Source organism: Plectropomus leopardus, chromosome 17 (assembly GCF_008729295.1).
Source record: "Plectropomus leopardus isolate mb chromosome 17, YSFRI_Pleo_2.0, whole genome shotgun sequence".
Taxonomy (NCBI): Eukaryota; Metazoa; Chordata; class Actinopteri; order Perciformes; family Serranidae; genus Plectropomus; species Plectropomus leopardus.
Genome location: NC_056479.1, coordinates 25,841,806 through 25,862,664, shown reverse-complemented (window position 1 = coordinate 25,862,664; position 20,859 = coordinate 25,841,806). Strand labels below are relative to the sequence as shown.

The following is a 20,859-nucleotide window of genomic DNA, read 5'->3' as shown; positions in this document are numbered from 1 at the left end:
GTGTGTGTCCCAGATGTGTGTGTGTACTGTGAGTGTATGAGTTATTCAAAGTGCCGTTGGAACCCCTGAGGCCAACTGAGTGTGTTCACAACTACTTAAATAATTCCAATCATAGAGACAACTTAGTTATACCTCTGGGACACACACACACACACACACACACACACACACAGATAATGAGGATGAAGTCATTCATTGCAAAGAACAGTTGGGAAATCCCATCGGGCGACCAAATGTGAGTTTGTTCCTGCAAAATCATTAAATCAGAAAAAAGAGAAAGGGATGAAAAAGAAACTTAATTTGACTTTAAAAAAGGAAAGGAAAGAGATAAAGAGGAACAGTGAAATTATTAAAATTGGTAACATTTTCCGCACTTAAGAATCTGTGGGATGCCAGAAAATTCAACCGTTAGCCAAGATTTCCAACACAATATTGCTTTAGAAAACTGTCTGAAAAATATGGAGTTTTTATAGGCTTTTGGACCAAGTTAGACCGTTAAGTCCCCTGAGGATGATTCTGTGTGTGATTAGCGTCAGTATAAATCTGTCGTGGCTCCTGCTCAAGAAATGACAACAAAAGACACAAAATATTGTTGTCAAATTACCTTAAAAAAAGTTTTTAAAAGTTACCTCAAAGATTTGCAAAACGATGACAAGGAGACACAAATAAACTAAAATCGGGCAAAACAACCAAAGAGAAAAACAAATTTCTACAAGAAGATGTAAAACAACAAGGAAAAAGACACAAAATGACAATAAAAAGGGGCAAATGACCAATAAAAGGTAAAAATGACTTCAAAAGACATAAAAGTACCCTAAAAAAACCCACAACATTATCTCACAGAGACACAAAATGGCATAAAGGATGCACAAAACAACCAAAAATGACAAAAAGATTTGTCTCATAATACTGCCATGATGCCTCAGCAATCTGTCACTGTCTCCACTATGGGATTGTTTTAATATAACATATGACCCACATTTACTTATATATACGGATAAGAGTTGGTTTCGTTGAAGCTGCATCATATTGGGCACTCTGTAGAGCAACTGAATGTCAGTGGTTTTAATTTAAGATGCCTCGCTCATCCCAAATCCCAGCAGATGCATGGTAGGATGAAAATCGAGGTGTGGGAAGGCGGAGCGGAGGAGAAGATGGATCGAGGGATGGGCTGAGGAGAGGAGACGGGTTCAGCCTGAGTGATGGCCTTCAAGGGAAAGTCCAGATGGATGGAGGCAGACTGAAGAATTCCCAGATCTTGCGCTGCCAGGCAGATCGGAGGGATGAGACCTCAGGGTGATGGCTGGTTTTAGAGCTGTGACCATATCAGGAAGGAGAGGGTCTGATATATAACTGCATGGCCTCAGCTCACACACCCATATTCCTCCTGAGCGTACCTCCACCTCCTGCATTAGTGAGTATCTGAGTCAAACATGATGGTCAAGTTCCTTCTTCTTACTACTATTACTAACTCCACTTTGTCTCTGTTGCTCAGCCTCGAGGTGAGTGAGCTGGTCAGTTGGTTGGTGTGTGTTGGTGGCAACAGCAGCAGCAGCAGCCATGCCATACAAAGGGGAGTGCGGGGACGATGTGGACCCCATGCCGTTCCTGCTTCCCTCAGAGAAGGAGCGCCTGGATGCCATGAATAAACCATACGACATCAAGCGCTCCTGCTGGGTCAAAGATGAAAAGGAGGCTTTCATTGCTGGGGAGATCCAGTCTGAAGACGGGGACAAAGTCACCGTCAAGACCTCCAAGAACACTGTGAGATGTTATTTTTTTTATATTTGTGGAGTAAAAGTGAGCTGATGTTAAAAGAAATGTTAATAATCTCATGATGATGCATTGATTAAGTGACTGTCCTTCTGATCAGACTGTGACCGTGAGGAGGGATGACATCCAGCAGATGAACCCTCCTAAGTTCTACCAGGCCAGCGACATGGCCAACCTCACTTTCCTCAACGAGGCCAGCGTCTTGGAAAACCTGCGCAGCCGCTACATCAACATGAGGATCTATGTAAGAATGTTACAGCACCACGTAAATTCAAAACCAAGTCCACATGAAACCGCATGGACAGGAGAAAAACGTTGTTTTTTTTCCCCCAAAGAACTGTTACTATATTATTAAGGCACGTTTAACTAAAAGCGTAATGCAGCAGGTTCAGCATTCAGTTTACACACACATCACTTAATATGACATGGGGAGTACCAGCCTGTGAAAACAGTCTCAGAAATTGCGAATATAAAATATGCTTAATGGAAACATGTCAATTTTGAAATAAAACTCCCTTTTATTGCAGAAAAAGGTTTTATGCTCACATGAGGTCATATTTCAGGCAATTAAAAGAAAGCCATATTTCACAAAACTGCAATGGATACATTTTTTCACTTTTATAGGTCACATGATACCATGGCTATGTGCTTGTCAGTAGGAACTGGCTCCCTCAGGCATGATGCAGCAGGTGCTACAGGAGCTGTTATTGCATCACATAACTCTTCAATAGTTGAGCGGATTATCTGGAAGTTTTGAATCCACAATTCCTCTTTGAAATCATGGAAAATCACCTCCCAGAAATAGGGTGCGTCTCATAGAAATGCCAAAGGGTGATATCAAAGTCGGTATCGATGCTGCAGGAACCGTCTGTATTTTGTGACCTGGGATGAGAATGCACTGGCATTTACCAGACAGCATGGGTCCAATTAAGAGATGTTATTGGTGCATTATGAAAATGTAGGATCCAATGTTTTGGGAGCGTTACCAATACTAGATTAAAATCAGAATTTCATAACCTCTGCTGATTTTGACTGTGCTCTTTTTTTAAAAAAAAAAAAATCTGTCTGTCCCCTAACTCATCAGGCTTAACATGGAAATAGGATGTAACAAAAAGATACAGCGCTTTATCACAAAACAACACATCAACTGTATTGAACTTTATATATTTCCATATTTAGATATCAAATTGTGGACTTATACAGCGTTTCTCTTTAAATGCGTTGGTTAGATAGGAAAGTTAGAGACACAAGAGGAAGGGGAGGGAGAGGCACGTAAGTTTGTCTATGAACTGGATATGTTCCCACATTTCTGAGTTTGCGAATCATTTTATCCAGCTGCATCCTTCAAACATCCTCATATGTTCCCTTTCTAGACTTACTCAGGCCTCTTCTGTGTGACCATCAACCCGTACAAATGGCTGCCCATCTACGGCGCTAAAGTGGCCCAGATATACAAGGGGAAGAAACGCAGTGAAGTTCCTCCTCACCTCTTCTCCATCTCTGACAATGCCTACCACGACATGCTGATGGGTGAGGAGAGCGTGATTACAGGGCGATGGTAGGGGGGCTTAAAAGAGTAGAGGGAAAACATTTTAATCACCTATAGGTCACTGGAGGGTGAGGGAGGGACGGTTGGCAAAGAGCACGCAAGTGGCATGTGGTGATTTGGGTTGAACCCTCTGGAGACGAGTTGCCTGAAAGTCATTATACTGCTCTGTATGTGGAAAGAGGGAGTGGGGCAGTTGCTGTGTAATCAGTGTGGTGCGTGATGATTTGTTCAGGGAGCAGAAAAATATTTGAAGCCATTATATGGCATCAGGGGAGCGCTGACAGCTGTCTGTGCTGTTGGTGCTGCTGACAGAGAACATCAGCAGTCCTCTGATCTGCTCAGAGGGAAATCAGCAGTAATTATTCCCATCTCTCTCACACTCTCTCCGTTTCTCTCCGGCTCCCTTTATGTCCCATCATCATCGCAGAGCATGAGAACCAGTCTATGCTGATCACGTAAGGACGACATGCTTTATGTCCCCTACAAATAAAATGTGTAGCCAGCATGTCCAGCTATTTTTAACTTATTTGTATATGTCCTCCAGTGGAGAATCTGGTGCTGGCAAGACTGAAAACACCAAGAAGGTCATCCAGTATTTTGCCAATGTTGGAGCGTCTGGGAGCAAAGCTCCCGACTCCAAGGCAAGTGTGTGTTTGTGTACATGATTCTGTGCTTTGCTTTTCTTACTTACAAATCATGCAAATTTCTTTTCTTCTTCTCTTCTCTCAGGGCTCTCTGGAGGACCAGATCATTCAGGCTAACCCGGTGCTGGAGGCATTTGGCAACGCCAAGACCATCAGGAACAACAACTCCTCACGCTTTGTAGGGAAACATGAACAAAAATCTTCATCAGATGATTTTTTACATCCTCAAATGAAATAATTAATAGCCATGTGATAGGGGTGGGAATCACATAATTATGATTTTAAATATGTTGTGATATGCTTAATATTGTGATATATATTGAGATATATCACGACTTATTACCTTTTTTGAAAACTGCAAATTATGTCCCTGAAGGAAAACTTTGTTCACATCTATTGATCTCATAAGATTAAGTTGTCAGTCTGTTCATCTCATTTTAAGCATTTTAATTTCAGTAAATTGTCATTAGTGGACTGAAAAAGCAATTGATTTTTATTAGGCTACCAAAAGCATTTGTATTTGTAATATTAATCATTTATATGATTAAAAAAATCAATACTTGGCGTCCTTGTATCGATTCGATGTAGCCTAACAAACATACTGCTTTACTATACTATATCAATCCCCACCCCTACTATGTGATGACAACATCAAATCTGTGAGAATAATATTTATGTGTCCTTTCAGGGAAAGTTTATCCGAATCCACTTTGGGCCGACAGCTAAGCTGGCTGGTGCCGACATTGAGAGCTGTGAGTGGTTCATTTTAGTCAAATACCAACATTTGTTTCTTTGTATATGCTGTATTTAATTAAATTAAGATGTGATCATGTTGAAAAACATTAGCTGTGACAGGAATTTAATTAGCCTCCTTGAAAACAGTTTGTCTTATTGGGTCTGTTGTGTTTTTTTCTGTGTCTATGCCTGTGTGTGTGCTTCAGATCTGCTAGAGAAATCAAGAGTGATTTCCCAGCAGGCCGCTGAGAGAGGATACCACATCTTCTACCAACTCCTGTCTGGAAGGAAGCCAGAGCTCATAGGTAAGAAAATTAAACCATCAATGTTACCGCTTCATATGAAATTAAAGTGCATTTAGGCAGATATTACAAACTACAAATCCTTTTTTACTGCTAGAGGTGTTTAACTTATGAACACTAAGTGCTGAAAAATTAAAAATTTGCCCTAAGCTTTTTTCATACACACATAATAGTTTCTCAAATCTGCTTGTGACAAAGGAGGATTGTTCTGTCTTCCAGAGGCTCTGCTGCTGAAGCCAGACCCCAAACAGTATGTGTGGGTGTGTCAGGGAGTCACTGTGGTCGATAACGTGGATGATGGGGAGGAACTGCTGCTCACTGATGTGAGTTCATAGTTGTTCTGTGTGAGCTGAGCTATTCATGTTGCTCTTTGACTCTGAATCGGTAATAAAGACTGACATACAGCGCTGTGCGTCTTTGCATGATTGATGAGAGGTTATATAAATGAGCCTGTTGATGGTGCTATTGCTTTTCTTTGTGTAACTTGTGCAGCACTGATATTCTCCTCTCTGTCCTCTCTCTCTCTTTGCTTGTCTGTCCACAGGAGGCCTTTGATGTCCTGGGTTTCACTTCTGAGGAGAAGATGAGCGTGTACCAGTTGACCGGAGGCATAATGCACTTCGGCAACATGAGGTTCAAACAGAAAGCCAGAGAGGAACAGGCTGATGTGGATTCCACTGAGGGTATAAAAAGTCCACCTCATTCTGGCCTTTTCTCAGTTTTTTCTTTCATCAGTCCCAATCTCATTTCTATATTCTGTTCTGGCCCATTTTGTCAGCGTGTGCTACGAGACATTGTTGAAATAATTTAACTAATTCCTTGTCTGCTCTTTTTTCCGCTCCCCCAAGTGGCGGACAAAGTCGCTCACCTCATGGCCATCAACTCTGGGGAGCTGCAGAAGGGTATAACGCGCCCCAGGGTCAAGGTTGGCAATGAGTTTGTGACCAAAGGTATTGCAAAAACATTTTTTAAATGATTCAATTTGTACACAAAGACTACTCAATGAGAGTAGACAACTCACTCATTTAAAATCTTTGGATCTGAAATGTCAGGTCAGAACCAGGACCAGTGTGTGTACTCCATCGGTGCTCTGGCAAAGGCCATCTACGACCGTATGTTCAAGTGGATGGTGCACCGCATCAATAGGACCTTGGACACCAAGATGCAGCGACAGTACTTCATAGGAGTGCTGGACATTGCTGGGTTTGAGATCTTTGAGGTGAGTTTTGAATTGATAATTGAATAAGACGTGTCTTGTCTGCAACATTATTTGTCAGGATATCTCACCTCTCATCTCCACGATCCAACTCCGTGTTTCTTCTCCAGTTCAACAGCTTTGAGCAGCTGTGCATTAACTTCACCAACGAGAAGCTGCAGCAGTTCTTCAACCACCACATGTTTGTGCTGGAGCAGGAGGAGTACAAGAAGGAGGGCATCGACTGGGTCTTCATCGACTTCGGCCTGGACCTGCAGGCCTGCATTGACCTGCTGGAGAAGGTAGCACACAGTCAGCGTAAAGTGCACAAACACTGATATACAGTATGTTAAGTACAGCGTATTCGTTTTCTATTCCTTCCTCCCTCTCTAGCCTATGGGGATCTTCTCCATCCTGGAGGAGCAGTGTGTGTTTCCAAAGGCAACAGACGCGACCTTCAAAGCAGCTCTGTATGAAAACCACGTGGGCAAGTCCTCCAACTTCCTCAAGCCGAAAGGGGGGAAGAAAGGACCAGAGGTTCACTTTGAACTGGTGCACTATGCCGGCACTGTGAGTACTTGACAAACGCCTTCACAGAGATGTGGAAGAATGCGTGTGTTTCCGTTGAGATAAGTTTAGTTACGTTTATTTGCACATAAGTGTACATCAAAAAAGACAGTTAGAAGTCTGAACATTGTGCAGGAGAGGTTAAGGCCAACATGGCATATGAAGATACCCCCTCATAAATCAGAATAATAATCAAAAATGATAAAACAAAGATTGCATTACTTATTTAAGTTTCAAGACTAAGCAGCAGTAAGAAAAAATTACAAATTACAAAAGTGTTACAAATATTAACAAATTTTAGCCCTTTCCTATTTTTAAAAATACAAAACGACCATTTGTAAATCAATTCCTCGAGCCGTGTTATGTTGAATTTATGAAGAGAACTTTGTTTCACTTTCCATTCATTTACCTGTTGGAAATAGCTGTATGTTTGGGGAATACTGAGCATATGACTGAATAAATGAGACTTGGATCATACTGCACAAGTTGTTTCCGTTATAAACAGATGTTCTGATGTAGTTTTGTTGTTGTCACTGTTGGACCCCAATGACTTCAGTTAATCAAGACTTTTCGGGTTCTGAATTGTTCATTCACCATGGACGCATGCAAGAAAAACAAAGTTCTCTTCACAAATACCACATAGTAATTGAGTACACAAATAGTCATTCGGGGGTGAAGTATTTCTATAAGTAAAGTGCCAAAGTGCATCCTCCTCTGTCACAGTACTTGATATCTCTGAATGTAAAGCAGCATGTGTAACTGTGTACAGACCTTGGTCTATTAATGCTGTTTGGGCCGCTCACAGGTCGGCTACAACATCGCTCACTGGCTGGAGAAGAACAAAGACCCTCTGAATGAGACGGTGGTTGGACTCTTCCAGAAGTCCTCGATGCCTCTGCTGGCTCAGCTCTTCAAAGAGGACGAGGCCACTGGAGGAACCAAGAAACAGAAGAAAGGCTCATCTTTTCAAACCGTCTCCAACTTCTACAGGGTAACTCACACAGATACACAGGGACGCTTACACACGTATACAAGAAAACTGTGACTCTCACAACATACTCACAGGTCTCCTTTGTGCACAACAGGAACAACTGAACAAGCTGATGAGCACCCTGCGAAGCACTGCTCCACACTTCGTCCGCTGCATCGTGCCCAATGAGTTCAAGAAGCCAGGTCAGTGGGTGAACAGCTGAGGTCAGAATCTTGAAGCCACTTTATGTATTTTAGGCGTATTATGAAGCATACAATCTGTCTCACTATATATAAAAGATGTATTCAGTTTGAGACATTGGTAAATGGTTTACTATCCACTTGAATTTCTGTCTTCCACGCTGTAAAGGTGTGACAGATAACCATCTGATCCTGCACCAGTTAGCCTGTAACGGCGTGCTAGAGGGCATACGCATCTGCAGGAAAGGATTCCCAAACAGACTACAGTACCCAGAATTCAAGCAAAGGTCTGACTCCTACTCTCTTTTTCTATTCATCTCCATTATACTAGCATTTATCTCCATGTTAATTTAACTTATGTCGACTGGAGTAATCCCTAAAACCTGCAGATGAATTGCTGGCACATATTATGTAAACCTATTGTTACTCATCTCCTTAGGAGTCAGTTTATTGTTTTTGGGAGGATGAGTGATATGGTGGTAGGTTTAGGTGGGTGGTTAAGGGATACTGAGGCAGGATTTTGGGTGAGGTGAGTCATAGGCTATGTTAGATTATCGTTGCTTATTATCATTAAAAACCAATTAGAATGTTATGGGCGCCGTCTTATTTATATATATATTTTTGTTTATTGTAAAAATCAATATAAGAAAAAACTACTTCATAAAAAAAAAATTGACTACTGTAACATTTTGCCTTTCCTAATGTCTCTTAGGTACTACATCCTCAACCCCAACGTCATCCCAAAGGGATTCGTTGACAATAAGAAGGCCTCTGAGCTCATCCTGAATTCTGTCGGCCTGGATAATATGGAGTACCGCATCGGCCACACCAAGGTACGCCACTCTTATAATCAGCGAGAAAACACATTAAATGACATCTCTCATTGGACAAATACATTTAAATCAGTGTTAAATACATTAAAGTTGAATCACATTTGTACACTGTTGCTTATTGCATGACAGTGTGTATCTGACTTAAGTCTTATAGCTTTCTCTCTGTTTTCCTCTTTTTCTCAACCTTTCTGTTCTTCTGTCTTTCACCTGTTTGTGTTTCCTTCTGCAGGTGTTTTTCCGCGCAGGCGTCCTGGCAAAAATGGAGGACATGCGTGACGAGCGGCTGGCAAAGATCATAACGATGCTGCAGGCTCAACTCAGAGGAACTCTGATGAGGATCGAGTTTAAGAAGATGGTGGACAGACGGTCAGTGTGCGCCTGCGTTTCTGTGTAGTAGTAGTACTTAGTACATGTTTGTTTGTAATAACATTGTTTCTGCTGTCGTGTGTGATACAGAATTGCACTGATGGCCATCCAGCGCAACGTGAGGAAGTTCCTTCAGTTACGCTTCTGGGGCTGGTGGAAACTCTACAATAAGGTAAAGTGCAGAATTTTGGCCTCCTTATGGTAAATTATCATCTGTACAGTCTTCATCGTCATCCTTTTTTACCTCACTTCCTCAGGTGAAGCCGCTGCTGATGGTTGCCCGTCAGGAGGAGATTTTTAAGGCGAAGGAAGAGGAGCTGCGGGTGGCAGTGGAGAGGGTGAAGGAGCTGGAAGGGAAGATCAAAGATCTGGACGGGAAGATGGTCACTCTGTCACAGGAGAAGAACGACCTCGCCCTGGCGCTGGCTGCAGTAAGTACACACAGTAGTGCTTTTTAACTGATGCTGGTGTGTATTAAGATGCGTTCAAATGATTTTGATGAATGAAATGCTGGGATATAGAGCTACTGTATAGATATATACTTTCAGAAAGTTTTCTTACACCCCTTAAAATCAAGAAGGCGCCAGGCCTGGCATGACACTTTGGCGACCCCTAGTGGGGGTAAACATACCAAGTGTTGGAACCAGTGACTAGTCAGTTATCTAGGACTTGACTGAACACAAATGAAACCAGTTTTTTCTTTTGTTAAAAAGCAAACAGCTCTTATTGAATTTTGTGCTCAAAATTTTCACCAGTGCTCAAAAAGGGCACATGAACTATTTACAAGCCAGAGCCAGTGATATACCGTTTCTTTGTCATTGCTCCCGTGCAGTTATTTACACACAAAGAAACACTATATACTCACATATAAATGCTCCATCTCCTTGTCTCTTCACAGGAGCAGGACACGCTGGGCGATGCTGAGGAGCGCTGCACCCAGCTGATGCACCAAAAGGTCCATCTGGAGGAGTCAGTGCAGGTAATATGTTGTACACAAACCATATTTGTGTAGATGCACATTACATGTATTCATCTCTGTAATACTGTATATGGCAGTAAAATTCCTCTGGGGTACTAATACTGCAACAAACAAGCATCAGCTGTTAGCTATTTCTACTCAGCTAACATTGTACATTCATTAAAAGGAGATTTGCAGACCATCTAGAAGAATGATGCTGTAAGTGATAGCTGACATTATTATGTATATAATATTTAAAGCATGCAAGAAACTGCATTAAGTGTAGAATTAATAAGAAGTTTTGGATAATCATATGTGTGGAAAAAAGCTGAAGAACTGACCTGTGTCTGGATTTAGGATCTGCGTGAGCGCCTGGAGGAAGAAGAGGGGAACACAGCCTCCCTCCATGGCCAGAGGAGACAGCTGGAAGGGGAACTGAATGAGCTGAAGAGAGATCTGGAGTCTCTAGAGTCCACACTAGCCAAGACTGAGAAGGAGAAACAGGTAGAGGAGAGACAAAATGAAGTACAGCAGCTGTGGAGATGAAGCTATTTCACTTAATACTGTCCGTACCTGGAAACAGCTGGATTAATGCACACAAGAGTTGAATTCTGTTCAATGGTGTGTTCAGGGTCTGGACTTTAAGGTGCGAACTCTGACGGGTGACCTGAGCCAGAGAGACGACCATATCAGCAAGCTGCAGAAGGAAAAGAGAGCTCTGGAGGAACTGCAACAGGTAGACAAACACACAGCAACATGCATGCGCATGAAAAAGTATTTCAAACACCTTTTATATGCTTTTAATAGTGACCAAGTTATACGTTGTTATGATTGAATCAGAAAACTGTGGAGGACCTCCAAATAGAGGAAGACAAAGTTAACCATCTGACCAAGACCAACAGCAAGCTCAACTCCCAAGTGAACGAGGTATGTGACTTGAAAAATGATTTGTCCTAATGACTTATTTAGTCAGAATTAGTGTCTTATTCATGTTTATGTATGTGTGTGTGTGTGTGTGTAGCTGGAGGACAGCTGGGAGCAGGAGAAGAGGATCAGGGCAGAGGTGGAGAAAGCGAGGAGGAAGGCTGAGGGAGACCTGAAGATGACGATAGAGAATCTGAATGAGATGGAGAACGCAAAAATCGACCTGGAAGAAGTCATCAAGAAGTGAGAGACAAAAGACTACGCAAATACGGACAGAAGCTGACAAGTTCATAAAAGCTTTAGACATATCTTGACATTTGTCTTCCTCTTTAACATACAAAACAAGCTCTTATCAATACAGTAGGAATACAATGTGTATGTCCCTTACACCCTTTTACACACAGTTAGCTCCTAATCTCCCCCTGCTGTGTGTGTGTTTTTTGTCTGTTCTTACAGGAGAGACTTTGAGATCAACAACATGAACTCGAAGCTGGAGGACGAACAGGCCCTCAGCTCCATGCTCAGCCGCAAGCTCAAAGAGCACCAGGTTTGTGGTCAGATGTGCAAAAAGTTTCCCGGCTTTCGTTCCACAAAGCTCGACATTAGCTGGTTTAAATCACTCCATCTGTGGTTTGACATGTTTATCAATTAAGTCAACTAGTGAGGAGGAGCTTTTAAGCCTGTTGTGTCTGTCAATAAAATTCAAATAACTCCCAATGTTGGTGAATTTAATGCAGTATTTGCAAATCCTATGAGCAGCCCGGCATGATTGGTTTTTAGCAGGGGTAAATGTGAGGTGATGAATGCTGCATGAGGTCAGCAGAGTGAGAAATTATTCTGGTGCTGTAAAGGTGAGATGATTGCGTGGAGGAAATAGAACATTAAAAAAAAGGGCAGAATAAATATAAAATGAGGAAGTAGGGAACAGGGTGAAAATGAGGAGCTGAAAGAGTAAAGGGGGATGATAAATAATCTGGTTTTAAAGATGTTGGTTATTGTTGTTTGTACTCCTGCACACATTTATCTTTTTTTTCAGGGCCGCATTGAGGAGCTGGAGGAAGAGCTGGAAGCTGAACGAGCCAACAGAGCCAAGGTGCAGATAAACCTCATCTATAACTGCAGAATTAGACAGGTGGGATATCACTTATTACAGTTAGAGATTAAAGTTTCCTGTTCTCTGAAAGGTGGAGAAGCAGAGAGCAGAGCTATCCCGAGATCTAGAGGACCTCAGTGATAGGCTGGAGGAGGCAGGAGGAGCCACTGTCGCCCAGGTGAGAAAGACTCAGTCAGGTGGTGGTAAAAATTCAGTTTTTGTTTTGGTTGGACAACTTGTACCTCTGTTTTTTTAAACTTCTACAACCCTTTAGATTGAGCAGAACAGGAAGCGGGAGACAGAACTGCTGAAGCTGAGGCGAGAGCTGGAGGAGGCAGCGCTCCAGTCGGAGGCCACAGCGGCGACGCTGAGGAAGAAGCACTCAGACGCGATGGCAGAGCTGGGCGAGCAGCTGGAGAACCTGACCAGGCTTAAAGTTAAACTGGAGAAGGACAGACAGAGCATGAAGGCGGAGATCGAAGATCTCAACGCCACGATGGAGGCCACTCAGAAAGCAAAGGTACAACGGAAAATCTAATGTGATTAACTCCACCAAGAAAACACACCATACATGGATATAAACTCATGCACACTCACATGTGTAGATGAACTCTGAGGCCCATGTCCACAAGCTGGAGGACAACCTGGCAGAGGCCAACGCTCGCCTGGCTGAGATGGAGCGCACTCAGACGGAGCTCAACACGGCCAAAATCCACCTGACTGGTGAGAACACACAAACACACGAACGGCCACAAACACTGTTACTTGGAGTTTTTTTTACAGTCTATTCCTTTTCTCGTGTGTTTAGCCGAGAACAATGACATGAGCAGGGAGCTGGAGGACATGCAGAGTAAGCTGACGCAGGTGACCAGGCTCAAGGCCTCTCTCACCACGCAGATCGACGAGCTCAAGCGACAGGTGGACGAGGAGAATAAGGTATAACCATGGCCGTCATTTGTTGAGACGCAAACATCCTCTTGTTTCTTTAGTTTTCTTTTGTTGCCTTTAAAACTCATATAAACCGTAATGTGTCTCTCCCACTCTGCAGGGCCGTAACACAGCGGTTGTGGGCCTGGCTAACGCCCGTCACGACCTCTCCCTGATGAAGGAGCAGCTGGAGGAGGAGTCAGAAGCCCGCGGGGAGCTGCAGCGCCTCGTGTCCAAGCTCAACGCTGACGTCACCTCCTGGAGGAGCAAGTATGAAACAGACGCCATCCACCGCACCGAGGAGCTGGAGGAGACCAAGTAGGTGGAAAAGTGCTAAAAAATGCAGCAGCTGCTGCTGTAAATCAAATAAAAACTTTTATACATCACCCTTGTGTATAAAGGGTGGCTGTAACAATACAAATAAACTTGTCTCGATACTTTTAATGTAATCCCACGGTTCCCCCTCTCCACCCACTCTCCTCCAGGCGCAAACTTGCAGCGCGTCTCCAGGAGGCTGAGGAGGCAGCGGAGGCGGCCCAAGCCAGAGCTGCCAGCTTGGATAAGGTCAAGCAGAGGCTGCAGGGAGAAGTGGAGGACCTCACCATAGACCTAGAGAGGGTACACACACACACACACACACACACACTGGCAAGCACACAAATAAATGACTGTATCTCAACACATATGAAACTGTCTGCATGACTTTTCTGCTGTGACCACAAACCCATATTAAAAATGTATGCTTTCGCAGTACTGTATGTGGCATATTATTGATTCATCCATATATTTGTTATTTAGTTGATTTATTAAATATCGACTCTAAAAACATTTGCAATCACAAGTCAATAGAGCCCAAAATCATGTCTTTATATACTGATTTTGATCGGACGGTAAAGATTTGCATTTCTAAACCTGTAACCAGCAACTTGTAAACTAATAATCAGTTATCCTGTATTGTTTCTTAACCTATCCACCCATGTTATTACATCTCGGGTCTCTTTCCCCATTATATATAAAACTACCAACATCTGAGGCGCAGAAATAATCTTAAAATCACAAAAAGGGATATTTCCTTCCTTTGTGTCTATGTGACTAGTCCAACGCAGCAGCAGCAGCTCTGGATAAAAAGCAGCGAGTTTTCGACAAGCTGGCAGCCGAGTGGAGCCAAAAGAACGAGGAGCTGCAACTGGAACTGGACAACAGCCAGAAGGAGAGCCGCTCCTACATGACAGAGCTCTACAAGCTGAAGACAGCCTACGAGGAGAGCCAGGATCAGATAGAGATCGTCCGCAAGGAAAACAAAACCCTCTCAGGTACCTGCGAACAGCTGCAATTAATGGACACTAGATAATTATGGGAAAAGTGTGTAGTCTTGTCCTTATCCACAGCATGCGCTCATGTTTTATTGCTCGAGAATGTGTCTTTTCTCCCCTCAGAGGAGATCAGGGAGCTGGTTGACCAGCTTGGGGAAGGAGGCCGCAGCGTCCACGAGCTGCAGAAGGTGAAAAAGAAACTTGAGGTGGAGAAGGAGGAGCTGCAGCTGGCTCTGGAGGAGGCCGAAGCTTCGCTGGAGGTACTGAAAGATTCTTTTGGTTATGAAAAAACTTGGCATGTGTGAGTTCTAAATGTTGATATTTAAGAAAATGATTTACATGAATTTTGGAAAAATAATGACAAAATGACTTGACTTTGAGAGTTGAATGAGAGCCTGTTGCTTCTGTAAATACAAGCACAGTTGTCTTGTTTTAAACTGCTAAATGTGTGTTTGTGTGTGTGTCCAGGTGGAGGAAGGTAAGCTGGTCCGTGTACAGCTGGAGCTCGCTCAAGTCAAGGCTGACATCGACCGCAGGATCCACGAGAAGGAAGAGGAGTTTGAAGTCACCAGGTTAGAAAACAGATGCTCTGAAAGGACAAGCTTCCTTAAAGAGTGAACACACACACACATACACACACACATACACAGCTGCAATCAGACACAAAAAAGGCAAACTGCACTTGGACCTTGAGACAGGGCAGATAGCTGTTGCAAGTGCTACACAAATTATAGTGCCATCAGCGCTTACAATACACAAAGAATTCTCCCCTCAGTCTGAATTGTGTTCATTTATTGGCATGATGAAAGAAAAAAGACGAAATTTGGATTTCTGTCTGTGTTTCATACCCAAACAGTCCTTAACTACGACCTGTTTCATTTATGCCGAATAGAAAGAACCATGCGCGTGCAGTGGAGTCACTGCAGGCGAGCCTGGAGGCAGAGGCCAAAGGTCGTGCCGAGGCTATAAGGATGAAGAAGAAGATGGAGGGAGACTTGAACGAGATGGAGATCCAGCTGGAGCATGCCAACAGGAACAACGCTGAGCTGGTCAAAACCCTCAAGAAGCTGCAGCAGCAGATCAAAGTAGGAGTTTTATTTGAAGAAACTGCTTAGAAAAACATCGCAGTTTAAAAATATGATGGCAGTAATCTTCGTGTGTCCCATCCAGGATCTGCAGGTGCAGATGGACGAGGACGCTCGTCAGCACGACGAGCTGAGAGAGAAGTACAGCCTGCAGGAGCGGCGGCTGTGCCTGATACAGGGAGAGATGGAGGAGCTGAGAGGAGGCCTGGAGGCGTCCGAGAGGGCCCGCAAGCAAATCGAGCAGGAGCTGGTGGACACCACGGAGAGGTTCAGTGAGATCAGCATGCAGGTACTGATGGTTTTATAATCCCATTGTACTTGATTCTTAACCCTTTGAAACCTTAGGTGACAGGTTTCAAAGGGTTTGTTTTTTGTTTAATTTCCTGTTGCTGTCATTTTCTTTACTTTACATAATCTCAACTAATATTTTCAAATGTTCTCGCTCTAGAACCAAAGTCTGACGATCCTAAAGAGAAAACTGGAGGCTGACGTCACCCGACTGTCCAGTGAGAATGAAGAGCTGATCTCAGAGTTTCGCTCTGCTGATGAGAGAGCAAAGAAGGCTGTGACTGATGTAAGCTGCATGAATCCACAAAAAATATCATAGTAAAGGCATAACGACACAGTTCATCTCAAAATAAACTGAGCGTTCATGTATGTGTCTTTCTCCAGGCAACGCGCCTGTGTGAGGAGCTTCGTCAGGAGCAGGACCGCAGCTCCCACCTGGAGAAAGTCAAGAGGAACCACGAGCAGAACATCAGAGACCTCACTCTGAAGCTGGAGGAGGCTGAGCAGCAGGCTCTGAAGGCTGGGAAACGCACCATCCAGAAACTGGAAACCAGAGTGAGCAAAGTGACATAATGTGAACAGGTCAGACACCCACCTGGCCGAGGTCTCTAATCCACATATTGTGTTGATTTAGATCAAGGAGGTGGAGAATGAGCTGGACCAGGAGCAGAAGCGCCACATGGAGACGGTGAAAAGTCTCCGTAAGGGAGAGCGACGCCTCAAGGAGTTGATCTTCCAGACGGAGGAGGATCACAAGACCAATCAGCGCATGCAGGAGCTGGTGGAGAAACTCCAGAACAAGCTCAAGTCCTACAAACGGCAGATAGAAGAAGCTGTGAGTTTGAGTGGCACTGGATTTAAAAGTCTTATTTTTACCTCTTTTTTAATGAATGATTTGCATTTTCTGTGATGTCTTCAGGAACAAGCTCTTTGTAAGTACATATTTTAGGGGATTTCTTTTGAGATTTTATAAGATTTAGCTTATACAAAGAGCTTTATCGTCTTTCTTGCAGAGTGTTAGATGAGAACAGTGATACTGCTCTCGTGTCTGTAGGATTGTTAAGGGTAGTTTAGTAACTAAGCTCAGCATGAATACTAGAAACAGTGAAACAGACCTGTCAAAAAATCGACCTACTTACACCTCTAACTGAAACACTGCAATAATTACATTTTCTGCAGCTGGGAGGTGTGCTCATGTGCATGTGGTTCAGGCAGGATGATATTCTATGTAACATAAACAAGGTCAACATGTTAGGTCAACTGAATTCTCTGGCCGCAATTTGTCGCAAAAGTTTAACTTTGTCAGCTTTTAGTTTGGCTGCCCTTTGCTGCAGAATCAAACAGCTGCAGCTTAGATTATATGCTTTCACTATAAAGCTTTTTAATTAGCATGTTATGTCTTATTTGTTTAATCTGTAAAAAAAAAAAAAAAAAAAAAGGGGAATTTGCTGTACAGTCTGACACACAATCCCCGACTATACAGCAAATCCCCCCAGTAACTTCCTGCCATAAATAGATAACTGCCGCCACTGCTAAGCTAATCAGCAGTTGGTGCCAGCCAGGCTGTAGCTTTATATTTAATGGAGCATTGTCAACAACTCTTTTTGAAAAAGAGAGGCGGAGAGAGAAAAATGAGAATAAACTATATTTAAGATTATTATCATTATCTATTTAAAATTATATCTATATATATTAAATATATATGTATGTGTAGGTATATTTTTTAAGATTTTTTTTTCCTTTTTACTGTTTTTTTTAAATTTGTTTTATTGCTAATTTTCAGGTAATTTTTTTGCAACTTTTTACTTTTTTTTTTGTGAGCAAATTTTTGGGTCGATCTTTGTTAAGTTGCTCATTTCCTTTTTCCATAATTTTGAAAGAAGATAACTTGCTCAGGTGTCAAAGGGTCAAATAAAAAACAGACATGTTAGAGAGCTTGCTGAAGACATTGTGTAGGACATTTTGTGACAAACCAGTTGCCCGTGTCTCTGTAGGAGGAGCAGGCCAATACAAGTCTGTCTAAGTACAGGAAGACCATCCATGAACTGGATGATGCCGAGGAGCGCGCAGAAGTGGCGGAGATGACCCTGAATAAAATGAGGATGAGGAACCGAGCCTCCACCACCAAAGGCTTCACCTCGGTGGAGATCGTCCAGGTCACAAAACCCAGCAGTGGAGGACAGGACGGGTAGAGGAGAGAAGAGACACACACATCACCAGCAGGTAAACAGAGGAGGATTATCTATCTGAGCATTTCATTTCGATTTGAAAACACACAGTATTGTTCAGCTTGTGTTTTCTTTGTGCTCCACAGTGACACACACACCCATTCAGCCCTCCAGATGACACTTCATTGAGGAAGTATGAGCTTAAGAAAAGTCTTAAAAAAGCCCAGACAGAGCTCCTTAGAAAGTCTTAAATGATTAAAGAGTCTTTAACATCACCAATAGTCTTAATCAATGTAGTCTTAGAGTTGCTCACTTAACCTGTAGTCAATTTTAGCCTGCACGCTAATGTATGTTTTACTGTTAGTTTGCCTTAAATGTACTGTATGTGTCTGCAGGCTTTGAATGTAAACCTGGACGTTTTGTTACTGTCAGGTACAGAGCGTTGGTTGTTTCTAACCTTTGCTCTCATGGATCTGTAAAGTGCCTTACTGTTTATTAGTATGTGTATCCGTGCCTCGTTGGTGTCTGTACTCTGGGAGGGAAGAGTGGGTGAAGCTGTGCTCTCACATCAATGATAGAGAGCCCACCTGTGTGTGTAACTCCTGTGTGTGCATTAAAAGTGTGTGTGCATTTGCCGGCTGCAAAGTCTTAATAAAGTGCAAGCAAATGAGCAAAATAGTCTATGACTTATTCAGAGGGAGGAAATGGAGCAGCGATTGTAAAAACTCTCAGGATATATTTTGAATATTTAACTCACTTTCTTCAAATCTGATGTAAAAACAACATATTATATGTACAGAAAAAATATATAATATTTACATATAAATCTAAATAAATAATCATTGAACCATTCTGATAGACATTTGTCCCTATTAAATTGACCTACTCTAGATACTGTATGACTCTATTTATACAGGTGGTAGGCCATTCTGATAGACATCTGTACCTATCAGATCCTACTCTGCAATAGACATTTGTACCAGACAAAATTATCTAAAATGACCTAAAATATGCTGACATCTAATTTAAAACATAAATTTTGAATTTTGAAAATATCAAAAATGGATTCAGCATCCTCAAATCCCCCCAAAACCAACCAGGTAATGTCCAAATTGGCCAAACAGTGGCTGAAATACTGTCCCTGTAATTATTCACATTTATACAAACAAGGTAAATTATGCAAAATGGCCAACATATGCAAGTTAGCATCCGGACGTTTCCTAATGTTGGAGACCAATACTAAGCATTCATAACACAAAATTTTGGGCTACTCAACATTATTTGTAGACCAAACAAATATATTTCCGCAACTTTACAAGGACCGGACTGTTGCTAAGTAACACATTTACGCTCCTGCTAACTAGCTAACTACTTTATTTAAGCTAGCTGTACACCTTACCACGGGCCATCTAATTTGTATAATAAGCATATATCTGGAAGTTTCCAAGTATTTATTATATTATTATACCCGTAAAATAAAAGTCTGTTTTTGGTGGCTAACCTGTGATGTCGATAAGTTTACAGTTTAATCGGTACTTGCTAGGTCTTCCGGTGTCATGTGAACATACCTGAAGATTTGCAATAAAGTTTCCGCACTTCTTTCCTTCGCTTCGTACTCTTCCGACGACCAATCATTATTTAACTCAAATTTTATTTTCTTAAAATCATGGATGTATTATAGTGAAATCAGTTAAAATATGTTCCCCTTTGCGGTAAGTTAGTTACGACGACCGTTAATGTCGGTTATTTAACGGTTAGTGTACTTAATGGCTCCAGAACACCTGTGGCGCGGAGTGATACATACAGAGTTAAAGTCCCAGTGCTGCTATTCGTGCTCGCGGAAGGCGTCCTGTCCAATCAGAGTGCTTGGTCGGAAACTAATTGTTGAATCATCTTTTTTATGGTCATATTTTGCCAACAATAGACAATTAAACCTCTTTAGTACGCACTGTGATGCCAGTTGGTAAAAATTATAAATAAATAAATAATATATATATATATTCATGAAAACAGATGGAGTAAATATGTAAAATTACGTAAAAATAATAATTATTTTAAAACAAAAAACAAAACAGAATAACAAAAGAAATAAATAAACAAGGAAAAATTACCTTAAGAAAGTGCCAACAAATGTATAGGACTATATATTTTTTCTGTAACATAATTGTAAATATATAAAAATATAAATGTTGGGATATTTTTATTTATTTATTTATTTATTGTTGCTGTCATAAAATAGACTAAGCAAACATTATTTAAAGAAATTAGCAGGATGACCTCTAGCTCTCCAGGTAGAGTGTGTGCCCCATATAGGCTGAGTCCTCTGATGTCCTATCAATAAACACAAAAAATGCCCCAAAAAAAGGTTAAAAAGAAAAGAAGTTGGTTAAATATTAAAACAAAAAAAAAACACACAAGAAAATGACCATAAGAGACTGCTTACAAATGTACAGGCATTATACATAATTATATTTCAAATACTCATACTAGTGCTGATTGTTTTTATTACTACAGGATTTCTATTTTATGTTATACTTTTAAACAATTTACACACTCAGCACATACATATTTATAGATATTTTTAAAAAATATTTGCATACTAGTGTTAATTGTTTACATTACTACTGGATTCATATTTTATATTTTTACATACTTCGCTGGTTCTCGTTTCTACTCTCTATAATTCTCTATGCTTGGCATCAGAGCGACTGTAGCAAACCACAATGTCCCCCCGAAAAATCAAAAAATTATTTCTGATTCTGATTAAAAGGATACAAAAAAAGCAAGTTACCACCATAGTGTAACAGGAACAAAAGGCACCTATCTCATACATCAACATGGAATTTATTTTCTTTTAGTTTCAGATGAACGTTTCACATTTTGTACAAAATCATTAGAAAATGCTCGACAATCCCGTGGCTAATCCTCGTTTAGCGGCCTCAGACACCATGGGATTAATGGGGGAATCA

General features: G+C 41.7%; 1 protein-coding gene and 1 long non-coding RNA gene across 2 annotated transcripts; one reads left to right on the top strand and one right to left on the bottom strand.

Annotated features, from left to right (window-relative positions):
* Positions 1-1,560: 1,560 nt before the first annotated feature.
* Positions 1,561-17,934, top strand: LOC121956094 (myosin-16-like). The gene is made up of 43 exons (XM_042504196.1): positions 1,561-1,764; positions 1,874-2,017; positions 3,147-3,303; positions 3,750-3,777; positions 3,867-3,963; positions 4,052-4,144; positions 4,655-4,718; positions 4,908-5,006; positions 5,223-5,326; positions 5,548-5,686; positions 5,852-5,953; positions 6,056-6,222; positions 6,330-6,500; positions 6,592-6,768; positions 7,571-7,756; positions 7,851-7,938; positions 8,105-8,222; positions 8,648-8,768; positions 8,998-9,134; positions 9,225-9,306; positions 9,392-9,565; positions 10,033-10,113; positions 10,450-10,596; positions 10,724-10,828; positions 10,933-11,019; positions 11,114-11,259; positions 11,473-11,563; positions 12,053-12,109; positions 12,201-12,287; positions 12,384-12,629; positions 12,715-12,832; positions 12,918-13,045; positions 13,158-13,354; positions 13,522-13,654; positions 14,133-14,349; positions 14,473-14,609; positions 14,818-14,921; positions 15,242-15,434; positions 15,520-15,723; positions 15,883-16,008; positions 16,107-16,277; positions 16,357-16,557; positions 17,717-17,934. The coding sequence occupies exons 1-43, from the start codon at positions 1,561-1,563 to the stop codon at positions 17,912-17,914; spliced, it is 5,826 nt and encodes a 1,941-aa protein (XP_042360130.1). The 3' UTR covers positions 17,915-17,934.
* Positions 10,521-19,517, bottom strand: LOC121956096. The gene is made up of 3 exons (XR_006106669.1): positions 19,459-19,517; positions 10,666-10,789; positions 10,521-10,579 (listed from the first exon to the last, which is right to left on the bottom strand). It is a non-coding gene; the product is annotated as an uncharacterized LOC121956096 (long non-coding RNA).
* Between the last annotated feature and the right edge of the window lie 1,342 nt (positions 19,518-20,859).